At 38.7% G+C, this 22508-nt stretch overlaps 2 protein-coding genes across 2 annotated transcripts; one reads left to right on the top strand and one right to left on the bottom strand.

The window, feature by feature from the left end:
* Positions 1-5481: 5481 nt before the first annotated feature.
* On the bottom strand, positions 5482-12919 carry LOC144628233 (uncharacterized). Its single transcript, XM_078486301.1, has 8 exons — positions 12444-12919; positions 11006-11122; positions 10199-10498; positions 9399-9451; positions 8427-8551; positions 7262-7302; positions 6871-7005; positions 5482-6280 (listed from the first exon to the last, which is right to left on the bottom strand). The coding sequence occupies exons 1-8, from the start codon at positions 12529-12531 to the stop codon at positions 5709-5711; spliced, it is 1431 nt and encodes a 476-aa protein (XP_078342427.1). The 5' UTR covers positions 12532-12919; the 3' UTR covers positions 5482-5708.
* An 830-nt stretch (positions 12920-13749) lies between these two features.
* Positions 13750-22247, top strand: LOC144628232 (uncharacterized). Its single transcript, XM_078486300.1, has 8 exons — positions 13750-14762; positions 15843-16078; positions 16972-17113; positions 17679-17713; positions 18396-18664; positions 19504-19541; positions 20161-20352; positions 20786-22247. The coding sequence occupies exons 1-8, from the start codon at positions 14429-14431 to the stop codon at positions 21226-21228; spliced, it is 1689 nt and encodes a 562-aa protein (XP_078342426.1). The 5' UTR covers positions 13750-14428; the 3' UTR covers positions 21229-22247.
* The last annotated feature ends 261 nt before the right edge of the window (positions 22248-22508 follow it).

Here is a 22508-nt window from a genome sequence, read left to right as displayed (position 1 = left end):
TGCATGATTTTCGTGATTAGGGGAAATTATAATTCAGTTAAATATATAGGTAACCCTTGAGGTCCCAAAAAAATATTAAAAACTAAAGATTGTAAGATTGTATAAAGCAATGTTTTTATACGATATTATCCATGCATGAGTCGAATAAATAAAACGAGAGGTTTTTTTTTCTGTCCCTATAATGCAACAAACTTATGATGTCTTACTGTCCCATAAGAAGCGACCAGTATTCGTATTCTTAACCTAACGTTGCAATAGGGACTTTCATATTTATCAAACCAGCCGGCTATAAACCCCACATGCCTTGTTGTGAGCCTTTCGTTCTTGCTTGCTCAGCAACGGTTTCCGACAGAAAAGCTTTTCTTTTCTTTCTCCATTAATTTTTTCTGGTCCAGAACTTGGATTAGCTGACCGCGATTCTTTAAATTAGATGGTTGCGAGGCGCACAAACAAAAAAAAAAAAAAAAAAAAAAAATTCTTCGTATATTAAATCAAGAAATAAATTAGTTACTGCATGTACTATCTCTAACTTTGAGCGGGAAACTTATGTAATTATAGTTTTGGTACCCATTCTAGTTCCCGAACGCAATAATCCTCTCTAGATATAACAAGCCATCGAATACCCCATCGAATAAGGCGAGTCTGTATACGTAACGGAATTTGTTTTAGTCTGTGTTTTCCTCGTGAAGCTTGGTATGTGTATCAAAAGCGAAGTTTTTACCAAACTGTTTTAAAATATTTGGTTTCAAATTTATCCGGTGACTGGGTGCACACAAGTTCACGCCAGTTGTGACGTCATATTGTTTACAACGATTGTACATTTCTCCTTAGGTGGTAATTTTCTTAAAGCTTGCCAATAACGCGAAATCGGCAATAAGGTGTACCATTTGATGGTGCGGCGGGTGACAATTTTGATACAAAAGTAACTTATAATGCGTCTAGGAGATTGCAGGAAGGTTTTATCTTTAAACAGTTTTTTAGTATAATCAAACTAGTTCAAGAAAACAAAGTCGTGACACTGACTTATTGACGACATGTAACTATTTTGATAAACGATTATATTTCACTGTAACACCAATATAAATATTAATAAGGATAGCATCTGCCCGAAGATGTAGTTATACTTTATCTCTTTCAGGTGTAATTTAACCCAAAAATTGACAAATTATCCATAACTTAAACATATTATGATCAGTTAGATGAGACACCTTTATTAAGTTACGACCCCAGCTAATTAAACTAAATCTGGGAGCAATGCCCCACCCACCCCATCCCCTAGTTATGTAATTCCTGATATCTCTACGCCTTTTTTTCTGCTATTTTTAACATGACTTCGATCATTTTGAAAAAACACACTTAGTTAACAGGGAACCGAGCAATAACGTGGTTTTATTTTGCAGTTAAGTATTCGTCAAGGACAGGAACTCGTTAAAAGTGAGGTAAACCAACACCGGATAGCGAAACGATTGCAGGATTAATAAGTTCGAAAATATTTTTAGGTAATATGCGAAAAAGTGCTATTTCTCTGGTGTTAATAAATGACACAGGTTTGATAGCCTGCGTAGCAGGCGCCGTAGTTTCCAGCGCGCGTATTCTCGCGATCGCGCACTCTTTTAAACGCACTAAAAAACGTACACAGATGTCTGCTACGCAGGCTACGGGTTCAGTTGACAGATTGATAACTCTTGAAAAATCTTTAAATTCTTTTCAACGTTAAAATGTCACAAAATGTAGGCAATAAATGAGGTTTAATCACTGTTTTTTAAGGTGGCCCGCTGGTATTTATGATGCTGACAGTTCCCTTTTTTAAGCGCGTTTTAAAACGGGAAAACGTAAAGCGATTGCTTAGATTTTTGAGAATCTGAAAGAAAAATCCTTATATTATATAAAATGATAAATTTTGTGGCGATCAAATGCGATTTGTTTAAGTTATGAGCGATTTTCGGAAGCCTTCGTTTTTAATAAAATGCGATTATTTTTAAAATGCGACGGTGAATTTTTTTGCAATTACCCCAAAACGCTGCCAAACAGTTGAAGTTTACTCACAACAACTTACAGGAAAATCCACTCCGTAGATTTCCTGAACGAGCGACATCTTTATTTTGCCTTTGAAAACTGTTGTGTTATGCGTCTGACCTGACCGTCGCATAAATGTGATACTTATAATAATCCAGTACCAGCCAGTTTTGAGGCTGATGTCACCTTAATCTTTTGTATTAAAGTTAAAAAGATCGTGTATATACATCAAATGTTAGCAGTCAATAAAGATGGATGGTTTTCATCCGAATTTTTAAAAATATCAAACAAATGACGTTATTTCAAATTGCGAAAAATTTGTCGATTTGTTTTGCATTTTTTTAAAGCTGCAGTTAGAACAGGATATTGCAAAGGTTTGTGCCGAGTTTCAGCGTGTTCCTTTCATACGGTTTGAAGAATTTCGGTCGCAAAGTCAGGTACATTTAATTGCTTTCCAAGTTCTGGTCGCTTTGTAAACCCCGCATTTCGAATGAAATTATACTGTTGTTTTCGAAGAGAGGTGTTACTTTCAAATTCCGCATGATCTTCTACCACTTGGAAATAACACAGCCTGAAATAGTTACTACAGAAATGACAATTATATACCGTTCCTGCACATGTATTCCCTGACGGCAGAAGATCGTGCGGAATTTGGAAGTAACACCTCTCTTCGAACAACAACAGAATAATTTCATTCGAAATGCGAAGTTTACAAAGCGATTAGAACTTGGAAAGCAAATGTACCTGACTTTGCGACCGAAATTCTTCAAACCGTATGAAAGGAACACGCTGAAACTCGGCACAAGCCTTTGCAATATCCTGTTCTAACTGCAGCTTTAAAAAAATGCAAAACAAATCGACAAATTTTTCGCAATTTGAAATAACGTCATTTGTTTGATATTTTTAAAAATTCGGCTGAAAACCATCCATCTTTACTGACTGCTAACATTCGATGTATATACACGATCTTTTTAACTTTAATACACAAGATTGAGGTGACATCAGCCTCAAAACTGGCTGGTACTGGATTATTATAAGTATCACATTTATGCGACGGTCAGGTCAGACGCATAACACAACAGTTTTCAAAGGCAAAATAAAGATGTCGCTCGTTCAGGAAATCTACGGAGTGGATTTTCCTGTAAGTTGTTGTGAGTAAACTTCAACTGTTTGGCAGCGTTTTGGGGTAATTACAGAAAAATTCACCGTCGCATTTTAAAAATAATCGCATTTTATTAAAAACGAAGGCTTTCGACTATCGCTCATAACTTAAACAAATCGCGTTTGATCGCCACAAAATTTATCATTTTTTATAATTTAAGCATTATTCTTTCAGATTCTCAAAAATCTAAGCAATCGCTTCACGTTTTCCCGTTTTAAAACGCGCTTAAAAAAGGGAACTGCCAGCATCATAAATACCCGCGGGCCACCTTAAATACAACACGCGATGGTTAAAATGTTTCCGTCCACAAAAGGGATAGTTGCATTTCAAGAACTTCTTATAAATCAAATCCCAAAATCAAAACTGCTAAGATGCTTTTTTAAAAATAATTTTCAGTAATCAGAGACAGTAATGCACGGGTCAGATTTCAGTCTCGCATGCGAAGTGTCATGTTCAGTTACGCAAAACTTGAAAAAATTGAACAGAAAACAAAACTTGAACGGTGAAGGATTATTTGGAGACAAAATTTTTATTCAAGTTAACATTACATTTGCCGTTAGAAGCAAAAAACTTTTGACTTTCTTGTGTGTATGACATGCAGTAATTTTAGTGAGCGTCGCTATGTATTCATGTTATTCCTACGCGGTGCGAAAATGCGTGCCAAATAAAATATAAACGGTATTTGATTTGGAATAAATCATAGGTCAAACAATTACTATAAACACAATCAACACTAAAAGGAAGCATTTACTCGACTTCAGCATTCTCATAAGTCAAGAAAACTCTATTTGAAGTCAGCAGTCCGCTTTTGATTTTCATGTCTCTCTTCGATCGTAAATCAAAGGACTCCAAAGTCGAAAGATTATTTCATCGCTTTGAAGACCTTGATGTTCATTTTTTCGGCGGTCGAATATTCTATAGGGTTCTCTTTCGATTTGTAATTCCCTAAAGGTGTATTTATCGGTAAAGGGATGAATGACCACATTGAAAATTTTAACAGCGAGCCGCGTGGACGCCATTTTGGTCATTTGCTCTCTAGCAAGGAGAGAGAGACTGGGAACCAGTTGGGAAGAACAATACAACCCAAATATGGGGTTTACTTACACCCAAATATGGTAAAAAAAAGTCCCTTACGCAGAACTTAAGATTTTCTCTGCCTATACACTCATACGCACACGGCTCTATGATTCTGCCGCCTCGACAACCTCGCCTCTTGGCTCGGCTGTCTCGTTGGCAATAACAGCCAAAATAAGTATGTAACATGAGGAACTGCTAGATATTATTTCTAAGTTAAAAAGCCCAGATGTTATTATAAGAAAAGGAAGCCATTATGAGCATGATTTCGGGAAGTCAAACCCCAAAATACATTTCTACATCACCAAAAGTATGTTCATTTTTGTCAAAAATTACTATACTGTGTACTGAAGCTATTAACAGGGTTTAATCGTGAGCTACTCAAATTGAAAGAGTCGGACAGACCTTTTTAAACTCCCCACTTCTGCCTTGAAAAAATGGCTAAAAATACAGTCGAAGCCCTCCACAGCTCTACTTACGGCTGTCTTGTTGGAAACCCCGTTTTAACTCCCATACAAACACTGTATTTTTACATTCTCGTAAGCGGCCGCGGACACTTTGAGAGATTACTATTTAGACTTTTTCTTTGTTTTTATGCTCCCGTTAGCGGACACCCCAAAGAAAATCCTATTTACAACCTCTTCATCTTATTTTTATTAATAAACTTCACACCGCCGTTCGTCACAACGATTTTACAGTAATTACAGTACCATATTTCAGTGCTTGTTTTGTCGTCATCCATGTCCATCCGGTTATTATTAGCTGGGTAAGCTCCCTTAAGCGGCCATTTATCCCCCACACCTCTAGTGGCCGCTTACGAGAACCATTCTCGTAAGCAGCCAGCTCCAGTTACGGACACTTTTTTCGCGTCCCGAAGGTGTCCGCTTACGAGAGCTTCGACTGTATTTACACCTTACTATCCCTCTAACAATTCACTTCTCATTTTAAACTTGGTGTTCGTAGGATTTTGTGTCTGAGCGAAGGTACTCGGTCGATAACTTAAAGCACCGTTTTGGACACATATGCAGCAAAATCCCTGTAAATGTAGTGCGCCTTTTAAATAGGCTTTTTTAATGAAACGTACTATTATATATAATTTTATTACAATTTCATTTAATTGCTTTTTTGATGCATTAAAATTTACAGACATCCCTTCTGCATTGAATGAATAACTTTATGAATGACTCACTTTATTAAAGTGACGAGGGGAAGTGTTTAGCTTGCACTGCTAATTGTGGACACCTTTTTATTCCCGTTTTAGCTCTTTTTATAGTGCTAAAATTTTCACATGAGAGATCTCCAACCGCCTAAACAAATATCAATCAAGAGGATGAAAAACAAACGTGACGTCATTTCCTGATCTTGAGGTTTTTAGCATGAGAATACAACATCGCTCTTCTTACGAAATTCTTTCTGTTGATAAAAAGTTACAAAGATAAAAACTACTCTAGCTCGTTTACTTTCTTGTAAACGCTCTTCTCAGTGGCTCATTAGTCTTCTTCAGGGGTTGATAAACAGATCGTGTTGATTTCTTTAGAGGCTGATAACCACTCGATTCTGTTATTCCAGCCATGGGCGTGTAGCCGTCTGCATGAGGTCTCTCAGGGGCCTGGTACCCAGCATTGGGCCCTTCCAAGGCATGGTAAAAAGGGCCGTCTGTTTTAGGGACTTCATGTGGTCCGTTCTTTCCATCTTGGTTTTGATCAGGAGTAGTATAACTGTAACAGTATTCATCGTCTAATGTATTACTGCTGGAGGCAGCATCGGTGAATCCCTTGGGATTGGCTTCTTCGTATACAGCTTCATTTTCCCTCGCTTTTGATGGCGAACCAATCGCTGAACGCACTTCATTCAACACAGGCTCGTCATAATCGGAGTCTGATCGGAGACGTTCGGACGACTGCTCGTAGTGAACCGACAGTGCTTGCTCCCTGCTCGTGTCCGTACTGTCGGGTCCTTCCAACACGTGGTATAAAGGCGTATCGGGAGATCGAGGAATGGCCTCAGCGACAGGGATTTCGGGAGAGTCTGACAAAAATAGAATCGAGAAAAAATTAGACTACGGGAAACATACTGCAGTTTACTTAATGAGGTTCCGATGTTTTCCGCCACCATAGTTTTGCGTTTTTGCCTTTTCGCTCTTCAATCTTTGACCTGAAAGAGGTACTGGTTGCTTAAGACAGAAAATACCAGCCGAATCATAAGTACAATTTCATTTCTTTCTAGATTTCAAGTGCCAATCTACACCCCCATCCAACCCCGCCCCGGGAAAAAGCTCCACATTAGCCCTTGATTTCCAAGAATAATTTACATCTTATTTCTTATTACAGTATCTTAAGCATGAAAAAAAACTAAAGGTTGAGGAAGTACGACAGACGACTTGTCAGTCCCGTTAGTCCTTGTTTTCTCTCTAGCGTCGAGGTCAAAGAAGTCACTTACAAACGCAAGAAAAGCTTGAAAATAGATAGCGTTGTCCATCGTTTTCGCCTTTTTTGGGGGGAGGGGACTGAAGGGGTAGAAAACCTCTTTTCGGATATGGTCTCATCGACCTTGCCATTGCCCGTTGTGTCGTTGCATATCAGGTAACGTGTGCCGACAGTGGCACAAGTGTTAATTACCTTTTGTAAGAACTGGGTTATGAAAGCCGTTAGTTGCATTTGCATCCAAAGACACAACCATAGGTTTACTTGAATCCCTTCTTGGTTGGCGCTCCAGCCAAATGATTTCTTCCGTAGGTACACAATCATCTTGAACTAAGAATCGCAATAAAAAGAATAAAAACAATACGGACGTTGACGCAAAGAAGTGTAAGAACCAATTGCAGTTTTAATTCATGGATGGAACCTTTTCTTTGGTATTTTTTTACCCTATAAATTATTATTTTGAGATTGTCATCGATTCGAAGGTACTGACTCTTTGCTATTAAAGTTCCTCGCTTCGCAATTCGGTTAACACCCGTGTCTTTCTAGAATTGTAAATACCATGAAAAAAAAATTAATCAAACTACACCTGGAGGCAGAGGTGGCCATTTTTGCTGATTTAGGCTGCCTCTGGAAGACAAAAAATAACAATTAGCCATTAAGTACAAATTACGGAATCACCTCTAGGAAGTTTAGATCGGTGGAGAGTTCCGGAGTAGGTGCACGTGTGGCGCATGGGGCACCCTACTTGATGCAAAACACATGTAAATGACTGTCGACACCCATCACAGACTAAAAATTTTAAAACATTTCAAAATCCAAGCGGTATTTGATGCCATATTTTATTGTGGTCACCATACTTTTTTTATCTCCCTGGTCAGCCATAAATAAAAAGTCAACAATTTCTTTTAGTGCGCCAGTTTAATTATGCGGGAAATTATGCGTAGTAAGGATGTGCAGTGAAGTACTAAGAATCACCTTAAGGCGAATGTCTAATCTGATTGGTTTGCAAATGGATGTTATTGTATGATGGATGGATTAATCAATGATCAAGAAGGAATAAAAAGAAAGAATCAATCGATGAGTGACTGAAACGATTTATACATGAATGAGTGTATGATCGAAATTGTGAAAAAATCTATAGTAATACTATATATATAGAGCAGTTTTCAATTGAGTGTCGTAAAACCAAAACCAAAGTAATCACTCTAGCCAATCACAAAGAACACAGACAATCCAGTAAACCAATCAAACCTCGAAGCAAATACATGTAGCCGGCACGAAGCGCGGGAAAACGTGCGCGAGCGCGTCATGATTGGTTTTGGTTTTACTTCTGATTGGCTGAGAAAGTGGCGCGATGGTTTTAAACCAATCACAAAGCGTAGTAGAGCGGTTTTCACTTGAGTGTCGAAAATAAATTACGTTTGCTTTGGTTTTGCATTACTACGCTTAGTGATTGGCTTAAAAATCTCGCGCCACTTTCTCGGCCAATCAGAACTAAAACCAAAACCAATCGTGACTCGCTCGCGCACGTTTTCCCGCGCTTCGTGCCAGCTACATGTATTTGCTTCGAGTTTTGATTGGTTCACTGGATTGTCTCTGTCCTTTGTGATTGGCCAGAGTAATAACTTTGGTTTTGGTTTTACGACACTCGATTGAAAACTGCTCTAATGCAAAACCAATGCAAACGCGAATTACTTTCGACACTCGATTGAAAACCGCTCTAGATTCAATTACTATCATACAACACTTACGATCGCTTTCTTCTCCAAAGCCAAAGTGATACAATCCCCAAGACACCAATAAAAGCTATAACACCAGCAATTATGGCTGACAACAATACAGTGCTCAACCCATTTGTCTCTGTTGCACCAAGGTCCTGAAATTAAGTTGGACAAAAATAAACTGTAAGATTAAAGGAGCTAAGACACGGACAGTTTTTTCAAGTTTGTCGTTCGTATTCCGTCTTATCTTCGTCAGTCAAAAGCCATCCTTGGTTATTTTCGCGTTTTCATTACTCCTTTGTTGTTTTTCTACATGACACAACAATTATTTTGAGGTTTTCTTCAATTTGAAAGTAATCAGAAAAATGATTTAAAATATCGTGACATTGCTCCTTTAAAATACGGACAAACTTAAAATGGATATGCGAAGTCTTATAATTTCACATATAGGTTACAAAGGATAAGCTTGCATGCGATTGTTTGGAATTTTCAGCTAGCCCGGCTTATGGCACACTTTCATTCATTTTACTGTGTATTTTCGAGAAGATGAAAAAACATACCTTGTTCTTAGGAAACTCAACAAAAATGGTTATATTCTATAGAACAGTACTTAACAAATGACAGGAACCCAATAGGAAGTGAAGATGACTGACGATGGCGAGGATGGAAATTGAATTCAATAAGGGCGAACGTAAAAACGCGAGCTTACATGTTGGAGACCCAATTGAATAATGGTTTAATTTTGTAGAACAGTACTCAACAAATGTCAGGAACCCATAGTGACGATGGCTAACAAAAGCGAGGATGAAAACAGATTACAATAATGACCAACCTAAAAAATGTGGATCAGCTTACAGCTTTTCAAGTTTGGCTCTGATTCCTTTGAAATCTTCAAAAGTTGTTGTTCCAAAAATTTGGCGAGTAAATATTTTTTTTCCTGTGTTGGTGCTAAAAGGCTAAGGATTAATAGGAACAAAATTGATTTGAATGTTACATGATTACCTGTCTAGTTCCGTTGATGATCCTTGTTGTAGGTGGGAGGATACTAGGTTTTACTAAAAATAGGACATAATTTTAGCTAATAAAACACCAACGTTTCCTCCATCGTAACGCTATCAACGTAACTCGTTTGTATTTCACTGCGCAAAATTTCGTGGGGAATTACCGCTTGCCACTAAAAAAATAGGGACTTTTCTTTGCGGCTAAGCTCGCCATAGTCTGATTCCTGAGCTCTCCATACCCCGCAAAAAAGGGAGGGATAGGAAGAGGTACCAAACGCGGGAGCCCCGTTTCCAAACATAGGAAAACGTGGAGCCTGTGCCAAGCGCGGGAAAACATGCAACCTGCGTCGAGTGCGGTAAAACACACAACCTGTGTCAAGCGCGGGAAAACATGCAACTTATGCCAAGCATGGGAAACATGCAACCTGTGCCAAATGCGGAAAACATACCACCCGTATCAAGCGCGGGAAAAATATAACCGTATCGTTTCCTAGCGCGGGAAAACATGCAACAGCGCTGGTGGTGCCAAGCGCGGAAAAACATGCAATCTGCGTCGAGCGGGGGAAAACCGGTACACAACCTGTGTCAAGCGCTGGAAAATATTAACCTATGCCAAATGCGGGAAAACATGCTTTCATCGTCTGGTTGGCCCCATCTCTTGCCCCTTTTATGTAAGCATGTATTTCTGATTAGCTACAATTTTATTAGACAGCCAATTTTTAACTAATACAAAACAAATGAAATGCGAATCACAACAAAACCTTTTTCCACAAAAAAAACCTTAAAGGTCTTTAAAGTTACCTTCTGTCCCAGAGGAAGTATTAGTTGTTTGCGGTCTCAGTGTAGTCGTTTTTCCCTTTCCAGTCGACGTAGTTGAATACAAAATCGTTGCGGCCGTTGTTTGATGCGCTGTACTGGCGTTTATTGCAGTCGTGGTATTGGAAAATGTAGCTGTTGTAGGCAATGTTACTGGAGTCAATGGACAGCATTTACAGACGCAAGTTTTGTAGCAGTTTTTTACCAGATCAGGGGCGGTGGATTGCCTCCAACAATTTCCAAAATGCATTTCACAATATTGGTCATTGTAGATGTTGACACATGCTGTGAAAAAGGTGCGCTTATTAAAAATGGGTGAATTAATACATTATATACATTGTATATTAAATTACCTGTGTATGCAAAGAACCAACTAAAAATCGAGTAATATGAACAAATTCTGGGTTTATTGAGAACTTAAACAAAGGCTACAATGTTTCCAGCGACCATTTTGGTGAGAAATAAATGGAAAAGCTGGGCACCAATGTGATAAGTTTACTTGATTCCATTTATCTTTGTTTGACAGTTTTGCAACTTTACTTCACTGTACTTTCACAATTTTTAATCCGGAACACAGAGAGCACGAGAAACAAGCTTAATCTCAACTGAGCTTCATGCAAGCTGGTGCTTAGTTCCCTGGCTTTTTCGCCAAGTTTCTTTTGAAAGGAGCCTAAGCCCTCCTTGAGCAATGACGTCACTAATGGCACTCGTCTCAGGCTTCGCGCTTCTCAATTTCCAACCGGCAAAGAGTAGTAAACATGCATAATGATGATATGGAATTTTGTTACCCACCAGCCGTACACACTTGACAGCTTTTAGGACAATTTTGAAGCATCCATAGAGGATTGTTTGTGCACTCGCCACTGTTAGCCCAGCCAGAACATGACTTGTCTTTGTCAACACATGCGCCTGAAACGCAAGACGCGATATAATCTCATTAATCAGGATTTCTACCCTCACCCTGAATCTGTGACTACGTACACTAGTTTTTAAATATGCGCCTCAGTGTCGCCTATCGGCTCGCCATTGTAAACGCCCATACAGGTCTCCCGCTCATATTTTATCTACTACTTGAAACTGATATTTTACCATGTCAAAATAAAGTGCACCATTTTCTATGTGGGAGCATCACCCCAATCCCCTCTCCAGGGGTGTCTCTTTGGCCGAGTCAAAGTATTGGGACAGCTCCTGATTGGGAGAATTGAGACAACTGACTATCGGAAAATTTAACTGAAAAAGTCGACTGAATGCTTCCCCAAGAAGATTTCATCATTAATTTTGCGAATACGAAAGAAAAGCAAATCACTTCCGTGACTCATCACGTGTCAACGTGACTCGTCATCCGCGAAATTTCAACCGGTCTATAAATTTTGCAAGCTTTTCGCTAAATCTAAACCTCAGAAAAATAAAAGGCATTTGGGAGTACCGTATTTATTCGATTAAGCGCCCTGGGCGCTTATTAAATTTTTGGACCTTGAGAGTGGGCGCTTATTCGAGGTGGGCGCTTATTCGAGGCTGGGCGCTTATTAAATTTTAACGATTACTGCAAAGAGTAAGTTCATTTTTGTAACAAAACAGTAAACAATAACAAAGCATTAAGGTGTACCAAAGCAGAATTTAAACTGTTCATTGAAAGTTCCTGTAAAATACTAAGAAAACTCGGTCATGGGGAAGGTCTTCTTAAAGGTACTTATACAATTTCAATAATCAATACTCCTCTTGTGCACTTCAGTTTTTTTTGTGGGGTCGGGGTGGGCGCTTATTAACTTTTCCTACCTTCAGGGTGGGCGCTTATTCGAGGTTGGGCGCTTAATCGAATAAATACGGTATTTTCACTGTTACGATACCCACGATTTGTATAAAAGATTTCATTACAAAAACAACAGGTATCAAGTTTGAAAGCAAACAATTAAAGAAAATGAAAGAGGGGTCACGCAATCTCTTGATAGGAGGTACTGTATTGTGTAAGAACTCTTTATCAAAGGCATTGCTACATCGCATAACAGTGCCAAAATCAGGAAAAAAGGGAATTTCTGGTGAGATTTCGCCGAGAACAACGTAATTTCTAAATCATATCATTGCTGTATCATTTAAACAGAAGCTAAGAATGTCGAGAGACAGTAACACCCCATCCGTTTAAACTACTTCAAAAGCAGCACTTAGACTTCTAATATAACGCTGGTTTCCTTCGAATATATAAAAGTAAATTATACTCATGTACAAAACTTACCTGCGATGATGATGTTCTCTGAGTATAATAAACCAATGGAAATGTAAATTGATGTAATCGTCTTGATAATCGTCCACTTTAAAATCATCTGGGTGATTGTATGTGATCTTATCGAAGTTCAGCGTCAATGTACCGCGCCAAAGAGTATAAAGGCGCTTTCGATCATCAAACGCAGAAAAATCCGCCAGGAACACACGAATTAAACGCCAATTTCAATACCATTTCCTCAAAGTCAGACGACAACGAAATTTGGAACAGTTTTGATACAAACTATTAAATTGGAAAGCCTGTCTGACTTGTGTTTTCCGGTGACGTCGTCTAAAAACGATGAAAAAGTGTTGTTTCTGTTTTGCTCTCGAAAAGTAAGCTAAGACACGTTTAGGACATGCTGAAAAACCCGAATATTCTTGTCAATTTGCCTGCATGTTTCATTCTCGGCTTACTCAAATGTTATCTAGATTTTTACACTCGTATGTTTTCACAGCGCCCGGCGGGGGTGTTGAAGATGTGTTGAAAGGCTTTTGACATGTTTTACATGCTTCAGTTAACAATTTTTCTCCCTTTGTTTCTTCAATAAATAACTGTTTCTATTCATAATTATGCGTTGAAAGAGTAAGCTTGCGTTTCGGTGTTATGTGTTTATTCTTGCTTTTAAAAAAGGAAAGAAGAAAAAGAAAGGAAGAAAGAAAGAAAGATTGAACGAATGAACGAATGAACGAAAGAAAGAAGAAGAAGAAGAAGAAGAAGAAGAAGAAGAAGACGAAGAGAAAGAACAACAACAACAACAACAACAACAACACGATGTGTCGCGGAGAGATTTAACGTTAAAAACGGAAAAGGTCATAGTGTGTTGTATGGCCTTCTGCGCTGAAACATTTGTCTTTGAAAGTTCCGGTTGGTACGCCCAGTACAAATTCTATTAAATTTATCTGTCTACGAAGAAAAGCCGGACGTTTAGAATTCAACTATATATAGGCACGATTTTTCCGATACCTCTTATTACGTGACTTCCTATGACCGAAAAAGCGTACGCATTCTTCCATCCCACCCTCCCTTAGATTCCACACTCCCTACCCTGCAGATTTTCTTGTGTATATTTCGCCAGTCCCATCATTTCTGAACCCAGGCTACCATTGACAAAACGGAACGTTAGCGATACTTTGTTTTTGTTTTGTTTGCTCTTCTTGAATTCTGACAGATTCTGTTGAAGCAGTTGGACTGTCCCCTCCCCACCCCTCACAGGTAAAAATTCTTGACATTTTTGCATGACGTTTTACTTGACGTACCTTCCCGAAAAACCAATCAATTTCCGAAAATGGCGGACGAACGTGACAAGAAGTTGACTTCGCGCTTGAACACATCTCTTGTGTAATATGCAGAATACTCGCTCACTACTCCATCCAGAACGTGCTACGGTCCACAAAGAGGAGTTAGATTAATTCCAAGAAGGCGATTTGTTATCAGCTTTGTGACAAAAATAGTAAGTGAGCCAATACGTTTGGCGTCGCTTGGTTGACGAATGAGATTCGAGAACATACAACAACAAGAAATTATTATGCAAGCTTATCAACAGCTGAAGAGAGAACTTCATGCCTGACACGAAAAAGCTTTCCATGGTACAGTGTGGTGTTTTTCTAATGCAAAACTCGAACCGCGAAAAGCAAGTACAGAAATTGGATTGCGTTATAATTTGAACTGTGCCCAAGTCTTCAGACGTACGTAAAGAACACACTTCCGGTGATCTAGATAAAACATAGCTGAACAGCTTAAATTTCGCGAAAGATCGACAGTTGTGGGACGTACTTTTATGTTCAAGATCAAGAAGATACTGATGCTTGCGTGAACAAGGCCAGAATTTCAAGTGTATATGCCGTTTAAAGACTTATCTTACACGACTACATCGATCGAGCGATCCAAGATCTAAAACAAGTGAAAACTTGCCGCTAACAAGCTACGCGACCACGAGGGAATAATATTGTCTTACGATGTGGAACAAAGCAGAAGAATCTCATATTTCGACGGGAAACATAACAAAGCTGGAAAAAGCGGTGTTTACCCGCGCTTTTGTCTTTCTTTATTTGTTTGCGTTTACAACAGCGGAGACACAATTAGGATGTTCAGTCTCCCGCAGTAGATTTGGAGATCGCTTTGTCTTTTACAATTATGCTGGAACGTGTAATAAGGGAGTGAATCCGTGTAAACAAGTAAACGGTGTATGGCGATACTCAGTGAGCAATTGTTCTTGCCAGTGCATGAAGTCAAACAGTACTTATAGAGAGGATCTTCACTCTTGTGTTGAAAATACAGAGATTCGTGAAGGTAAGCTTACATGTACTTAGGTATTTAATAAAATTCATGAACTAGATATATACCCAGCGTATCCAATCGAACAAAATCGAACCAAAAATCAATCGAACCCAATCGAACACCAATCGTTCTTTTGAGTTCGGTAATCGAACAAAATTGAACATCTATTTTGCTGTAAGTTCGATTTTCAAACCAATCGAACCAATCGAACACATTCTAATTCAATCCGATTCGATTTTGTTCGGAATCCGTTTGTTAATAAGTAAATCATGCAGGACTAATCGGGGGGGGGGGGACGATGCACCATACAATGTCCGCAATATAAACAAACAGGGTTTCGGCAATCGAACGTTCGATTGAGTAAGATTGTCGACTGTTCGGTAATTGAACGTTCAATTTTGTTTGATTGTTGACTGTTTGGTAATTGAATGTTTGATTGACTGAATTTTATTGTAAGTTCGATTATGTTGGATTACCAAACCCAATTGAACGATTGGTGTTCGATTGGGTTCGATTACCAAACATTCAATTGGATACGCCAAGTATATAAGGATGAAGCACACCATTGCCTAGCTGAATCTGATTAACAGCCTATTTTGACAATGTTATGACAAAATCATCCTCAGTAGGACAGCAAATGATGTGACTGACTTCTATTCATTCTAGAATTACCGGTATAACAAGGTAGTTTCTTCAGATGGGTATAAAGACTGTGTGAATCAAACTTAGCTTAGAGTGCTTTCCATTTGTCAGAACTGGCCGGCCAGTCTGGTGGTTTTGAATGTGAAATGGACCTTTTGCACGAGATTTTCCCACAAATCCACAATTTATAATATTTGACAGGACAAATCTGACGAACAACCGAATTCTGTTCTTGAATATACTGGTCTGGTTGGCCAGTTCTGGGGGACTCCTCTCCCCTCCTTTGCTAACCCTATCCCAATCTACATGTGCCCAAAAATCAGGAGGTTCCAGATGGCTCAGTAGCTATATGTGATTGAGGCTAAGGAACTTTTATATCCATGCTTAATGACTGCACTGTGTCACAAATGAATTAAATAAAAAAAATTATTTGATTTTATTTTTTTTCAGGGTGTACTAATTTGCTTTTTGCCAGAGAAACAGATACTCAGCCTCTAAGAGTATTCAATAAGTCTAGTTTCATAAAGCTGAATACTATGCCCAGAGAAAGTTGTTTCGTGACAGGAACAGCTTATGTTATAGCTGGAAATGGCAATGTGGCCTGGAAACAGTTTAAAGCTGATAAGCTGCCTTTTGATATTCATCACGAAGATCGGAAAAAGGCCAAACATGATCATTTCCTAAAGGTATGTTTAGATTTTCATTTAAACTTCTGTCATTACTGTCATATTATTGGAATGTGGGAGGTGTGGTGGTCCAATGGTTAGCACATTGGACTCCAGATTGTGCAGTCCAGGTTTGAGCCCTGGCCGGGGTCGCTGCGTTGTGTTCTTGGGTAAGACACTACTCTCACAGTGCCTCTCTCTACCCAGGTGTGTAAATGCATGGGTACTGGTGAATTCAATGCTGGGGTAACCCTGCAGCGAACTAGCATCCCATCCAGGTAGGGGAGTAGAAATACTACCGAAACAGGTAGAGCGCAAATTCAAAAACATTGGTAACGGTTGTTTTTGGCGCCAAACGGCAACGATCTGCGCCACGTGGCTTTGCTTGTTGGTAGTGTCTCCCCTGATGAAAATGTAGGTCAAATTTACTCCGATAGCTCAAATTCCGGTTCTTTCAACTTGCCACAGATGCTCATTGAAATATCCCATAAGCTTTTCTTGCCGTGAAATCGGATTTAAATACTAAAACTAACAGAACAGCAATTTGATTTTATCTAGAGCAATGAGCAGATCAGGTATTTGACAGTCATTGAATTTTTTCCACTCAAAATTATCCTAAGAATGTATGACCCTGTTAGAGTTTCTGATGAGATAAGCTTTATTTGCACTGTACTTCCTGTTTTCTGAAGTGCTGAAAAATCAGTAAACTATCAATAATTAACATGGCAAATTGAATATTCAATCGACCCCAATAACTCAAAACCTGGCCACTAACTCGAACTGTTTTACATTTCCCTTCAGAGTAGAGTTTCTGGGGTTTTACTGTAACATATTGTTATGTATTGTGTACTCCAGCATGGATTTCTTTTAAACATGTGTTATTGAATTCATTTCCTTTGTTTGCTCCCCCACAGTGGAATGGAAATCCAGTTCCAGAGTTATTTGGAAAAATTGTAAAAGTTGATGTTCAGTGTCAAAAACCCAGAGGACGAGGCAGTGACACGCTAAGTAAACTGTGTATTGTGTTCAAAGTGAAGGGCACTGTCGACCTTACTTGTAAGTACTGGTACACTAAAACTCACTGAAATTTAACAACTAACCTAGGACACATTGACAAATGAAAATTCCTGTTTGTTAGTAAAAGGTTTTTGGTGCTCTCATTAGCATAACTTTGGAATATTAGTTCTCGAAGTTTAGAAATAAGCTTGAGTCGAGTTAAGTTCTGACCATCAACTTCTAATTTAATAACCATCCTGGACACTAAGGACCTGATTACATGAGCTGGACTGGCCCAGTTAGCTGGGCTGGCTCGGTTTTGCAGAGATCTCGGCACGTCTGTTAAACACAACGAAAATCAATATTTAGCAATTACATGACAACTGCTAGTAGGCCCGGTTTGTTGAGATCTCAGTATCACGATGCCAGGATCCCAGCCAGCCAGGATAAAAATTTTCCATATAAATTATCACATTCACCGGACCAGCCCAAAGATGGTTCCTATAATTTGTAATTATAGGTTTTAGGGTAAAAAATTTTTTATTGCTGTCACTAATATTTTCCAAGGTCCAAATATTGAGTTTCTAAAAACTATTAAGTTTTATGTTTATTTTTTCTTATAAAGGTCCTGTTGCAGCAACACCAACCCCCACATTAATGGTAAGTATTAAAATGGTTTTATTTATATCATAGATCATTATTTTAAAAAAGGTTCCCAGTCATCTTAGGTCTTGACATCAGTTTTCAAAGTTTGAACATGTATGCAGTGATTAGCAGTGGCAGGTGCTTAAAGGGGAATGGTTGGGGTGAGGTGACCTGACTTCCTTTTCTTACTCCAAATAGGAGGCAGAGTGAAGGTACAAATGTAGGCTCCAGCCACAAGGCCGTAGCCAGGGGGGATGGGTCAGGGGTTTCATTAAGATTTTACATAAGAGGCGAAATTAATTTTATTATGCCCAGTTGTAAAGTGGGCAGGTACTGACTCTTGGGTATCCTGGTACTGGTAAATGGGTCCTGCCTTCTAACAAGAACCATGATTGGGTAGGGGGGGGGGAATAATCTTTTCCTTTAGACCTGCGATGCCACTAACTACCTGAAAGAGTGTTGCTAATGACTTTTGCTGGATAATTAAGTTACAATGCACTGTTACCCTTTGACGTAATAGATTTTGCAATGTTGCCCACTCGGAGACTTAAGGCGGGAAAAAGTTTTATTGTTGGATGTCATGTGACCTCAAAGTAGCCAATGAGAGTGTGCACTGGTGGAAAAAAAAATCCCAGTTACATACATATAACAATACTAATAATCTTAACACAATTATTCATTTATTACTTTAACACAGAAAACAACAGTTTCAAAAACAACACAAGTACCAGTATTCAATCAAACAACAAAGGAGCCCGTGACTTATACTGATATCGTCATAATACCCATAGAACCCAACACAACCACCGACCCTTCACTCATTGACAATGGAAAGAAAGAGTCACACAATGTTGGCAAGAATGCTGCACTTCCTATCTGGCTTATTGCAGTTGTCGCAGGAGGTGCTGTTATTGCCACCCTTTTTATTACTGCAATTATCTGGCTATGTTGGAAAATGCGGAAAAGGTAAGATTGATTTTTTTTGGTCCTAGAGAAAACAGTCCTTCGTTAGGAGTACAGAGACAGGGGCATCCCTAGCCCCTTTTTAAAATTAAGGGGGGTTCCATCATGTCCAAGGACTCTGGACATATGCAGGGCCGACAAGCCAGACTTTTGATATCCGCTCAGGAGGGTCGCAACTATAGCCACTTGGATGGTCTGGGGCATAACCTCACAGAAAATTTTGAAATCTTGAAGCTCTGAAATACTACATGCCCCGTATAAAATAACTTCCAGGATCCCAGTTCTTTTTTACCACGGTTATTTCTTCAAAATCAATCTCTTTTAACTGGAGATGTTTTCCCACCTTTTTAACATACTTTGTTTAAATTAATTTTGGATTAAAATCAAGACAAGTCAAGTGCCTCATCTTATCTCTTGCTAGTTACAGCCCTGATATGTAGGGGCGACCATAACTTGAGTGTTTACTTTTTTTACAATACTTTTTATCTCTTTGAAGAAATTTTTCTGTTGAAAAAGGTAATATTTTTTCGAACTATTTCTTTTTTTTAGTAAGACCTTATATTACCAATTTTCACTCTTGTCACAGGTTGCATAAAACTAGTGGAAAATGCCGTGAATAATCTAATAAACACCCGGGGCGTCTATTAAATTTTAGGGGTTTTAGGAAGAGCGATAAATAGATCTGTCAGGCTTTTATTAGACATGAGGCGTTTATTTGAGAGTGCATGGACATTTATTAGATCATTTACAGTAAGTTTGATAAAAGGGGACATTAAAGGGGTCTATTGCTAAGGAAATTCTGGTGATTTTCACATCATACTTTTTATTTTTTTTTTATTTAGGAGTAACAAGAAACGAAACAAAAGCCGGCGCCAGCTAGGTAAGAGCTACTAACATCCATGTCAGTGGTAATATCAAGAATGTAACCATATTAATTCTAAATTATACTCTTCAAGATTAAGTCGTTACAGATTGAATAGTGAAGCGCGCGAGTGGCTTTGACCATGACTCAGACAAACAAACTGAAATGGTGGACGATTTTTGTAAAACACTTTCATAAAACGAAAACTTCGCCTAGATCCCTTCTATTTCTCTCAGATCACGCTGATGTTTTCTGAGCCTTGTGGGATTCTATTCATTTGCATTCTATTTTAAATAAAGACCTTATGTGTTTCGCTATTAAAGTTAGGGTGTATATGTAAAGAAAAATGTAGACATTCCAAATTATGTTTATTCAATAGAAAGTAACAAAAAGTAAATGTGACTATGAATAGCTGTTAAAACTAAATTACCTTCAATCATTTTATTGTTCATAAAAATTACAAATGAATTATGCATTAATTGTCATGATCTACCATCCAGGGTAGGGAGTGGCAGAGGGGGGGGGGGGGCAAGTTCTGAAAGAACTTTCAAGAGGGCTTCTTATAGAAGGGGTTTACTGTAATAAAGACGTAAACACTGAATTGTATTAATAAGGCATTATTTTCTCTTGCAAGCAGATAATCCTCTTTATAACCAAGAGGATGAAACAGTCATCACTTTTGCCCCATGGGATGGTGGAACAGGGACGAATGAGCCAGGTTATGCCAGGGTTGGAAGTCCTACAGGGCAGTCGAAAGGATACGCTTGCTTGAAACCACCACCTACCAAATGTAGGTCTGAATATCAGAAGCTTCTAAAACCAGCTGTAGGTAAGATAACTTACAGTGCCTTATTTGACACAACAAACAGTGAAATATTTGGCACAACTTGTCTGGTACGATTGTCCCCACCCCAGGAAGGGGGGGGGGGGGTAACACGCAATGGACTAGCATCCCATCCAGTGCATGGTAGAAATACTCCTACTTACTTCATGCAACTGAAATTAGAGTAAATAGATGGCCTTATGGGCCACTACAAAGCTTTTAGCAGCTGTAACATTGAAGTTATTACCCACAACATTTCGCCCTGTATGCAAGTGTACATGTAATGTAACACCAATCAACATGTTCACTAGTAATATTGAGTGAACTCAGCCGTAACAGGTGTTACAGTATACAGCCCTTAATGACAGCCCTGTATTAGGCTTGGCAAATCTCAACACAATAGTTATTTAAACTTTTTCTTGTGTTGTCTTTATTTTAGATCATTCTGGATATTTATTGCCTTTGGAAGCAGTAACAGCTACTGACAGCCCATCAGAACCAGTGATCTATAGTGAGGCGCAAAGTCCTAAACCTGAACCACCACAAAACAAACCCAAGAGTAAAGACTATGATTATGCTAAACCAGAGGGTATCATTGTATTGACAGCAAGCCGCTCAAGTTTAGACAATCTTGACTCTCGCAAAGTCAGTAATTTAAGTGTTTCCAAGCCTAATGAGGCGGGTTATGTTGAAATTAGAGACTCAGAACCTAAGTGCCCCTTATCACCACTGTATGCAGTTGTTGAGGGGCCCAACTCACCTAAGTCACCAGGAGTTCCGCCTGAGGGAGCCCCATTAGAAAACGAACTAAATGATGTCCCAGCAGATTATATTGAGGTGCTCCCTGATGCAGAGAATGAAAGCAGGGATTCTGAAACATAGCATGGCCCTGTTAGTTTTAAACTTGAGTTTGTTGGAGTGGCTGTAACAAGTTTGTTATCAGTACCGACTAGGATTACCGGTACTTGTCATAGACAATTGCAAGGATTCAAGTTTCGTTGGAAATAATTATTTTGATGTAAGAAGCTGACTTGTACTGTACAGCCATGTCAGTAATAGGTGTACTGTGACCCATGCAGCCCTAGTCAAGTAACCAGTGTGATGGAGATCACAGGGACACCAGCCTATAGATTGTGTCTTGGCAATCTCAACTACAATGGCGCCATGTCTGTGAATTGACAGACACATGTAATTTTTGGAATGCACATGCCATTTCTCACTCTTATTACCAAAAAGGATCAACTTTCAGATAATTTTTTTGTTGATCTTGATTTTCTTTTTGTGCAAGTACCTACAAAATTCTTGGTACATGTCACCCATTATTCGTGTCTAATAAAGACATTCTCCACAATTATGTCAAGTGCAGTCAAGCATGCAACAAATGAGAATTTAAGAATTGATCACAAAGGAGATTGTCTTTACCAAGAGTAAAGTTCTCCCAATTAGTACTATAAGAAATGTATGGAGTCTGTAAAGAGAAGTTGCAAGTCAAGGCTTAAAAAGAGCTATAGTATACTTGAACCAAGTTCTAGACTTCTGTACTAGGAATATAAATATTATTGAGGTTAAAATTAATGGCAACAAATACTGAAAAGAGTTATTGTGAAGACATTTGAATTTAGGATTTACTTTAAAGCTTTAAGTAATAGAATAAATTTATGGTATATATGAAATTAATAAAAACTATTTTCAATGATCTTGATCCATTTTATTAACAAAATAAATTATAGTAATAATAATAATATTGGGCACTACATTGTACTTAAAACCAGTCAGGCCTTTCAGGAAAACACCTTCGTTTCAATGTACGTTTCCCGAGGATACCTAAATACTGAGCCAGGACTCAAGCTTGGGACTCAACTTTCTCCTTGGTTTGCTTGCGGTTAGCTTTCACTCTGGTTTGCTTGCAGTTTGTTTTCACTCTGGTTTGCTTGCAGTTAGCTTTCACTCTGGTTTGCTTGCGGTTAGGTTTCACTCTAGTTTATATAAAGTGTAAAAATTACAGTTATATTATAGCAACAAGATCTTTTACAGTTTCAAACAGTTCAAATTCTAAAAGGAGTGCTGACTTGAGTCCCAAGCTCCAGTCCAGAGCTCGAATCCTGAGCTTGAGTCCTGAGCTCTAGACCTGGCACAGTATTTAGTTTACCGTAATGGTTTGA

This window comes from Oculina patagonica, chromosome 10 (genome assembly GCF_052425735.1).
Source record: "Oculina patagonica isolate OP01 chromosome 10, crgOcupat, whole genome shotgun sequence".
Lineage (NCBI taxonomy): Eukaryota > Metazoa > Cnidaria > Anthozoa > Scleractinia > Oculinidae > Oculina > Oculina patagonica.
Note: the sequence above shows the minus strand (reverse complement) of the source record. Positions and strands in the feature narration are given on the sequence as shown.

Coding starts and splice junctions, on each gene's coding strand:
- LOC144628233 (XM_078486301.1), bottom strand. CDS start 12,531: ATGATTTTAAAGTGGACGATTATCAAGACGATTACATCAATTTACATT. Junction 11,123..12,443: donor AGAGAACATCATCATCGCAG/GTAAGTTTTGTA, acceptor CTTGCGTTTCAG/GCGCATGTGTTGACAAAGAC. Junction 7,303..8,426: donor CTTTGGAGAAGAAAGCGATC/GTAAGTGTTGTA, acceptor TTTGTCTTCCAG/AGGCAGCCTAAATCAGCAAA.
- LOC144628232 (XM_078486300.1), top strand. CDS start 14,429: ATGTGGAACAAAGCAGAAGAATCTCATATTTCGACGGGAAACATAACA. Junction 16,079..16,971: donor AACATGATCATTTCCTAAAG/GTATGTTTAGAT, acceptor GCTCCCCCACAG/TGGAATGGAAATCCAGTTCC. Junction 18,665..19,503: donor TGTTGGAAAATGCGGAAAAG/GTAAGATTGATT, acceptor TTTTTTATTTAG/GAGTAACAAGAAACGAAACA.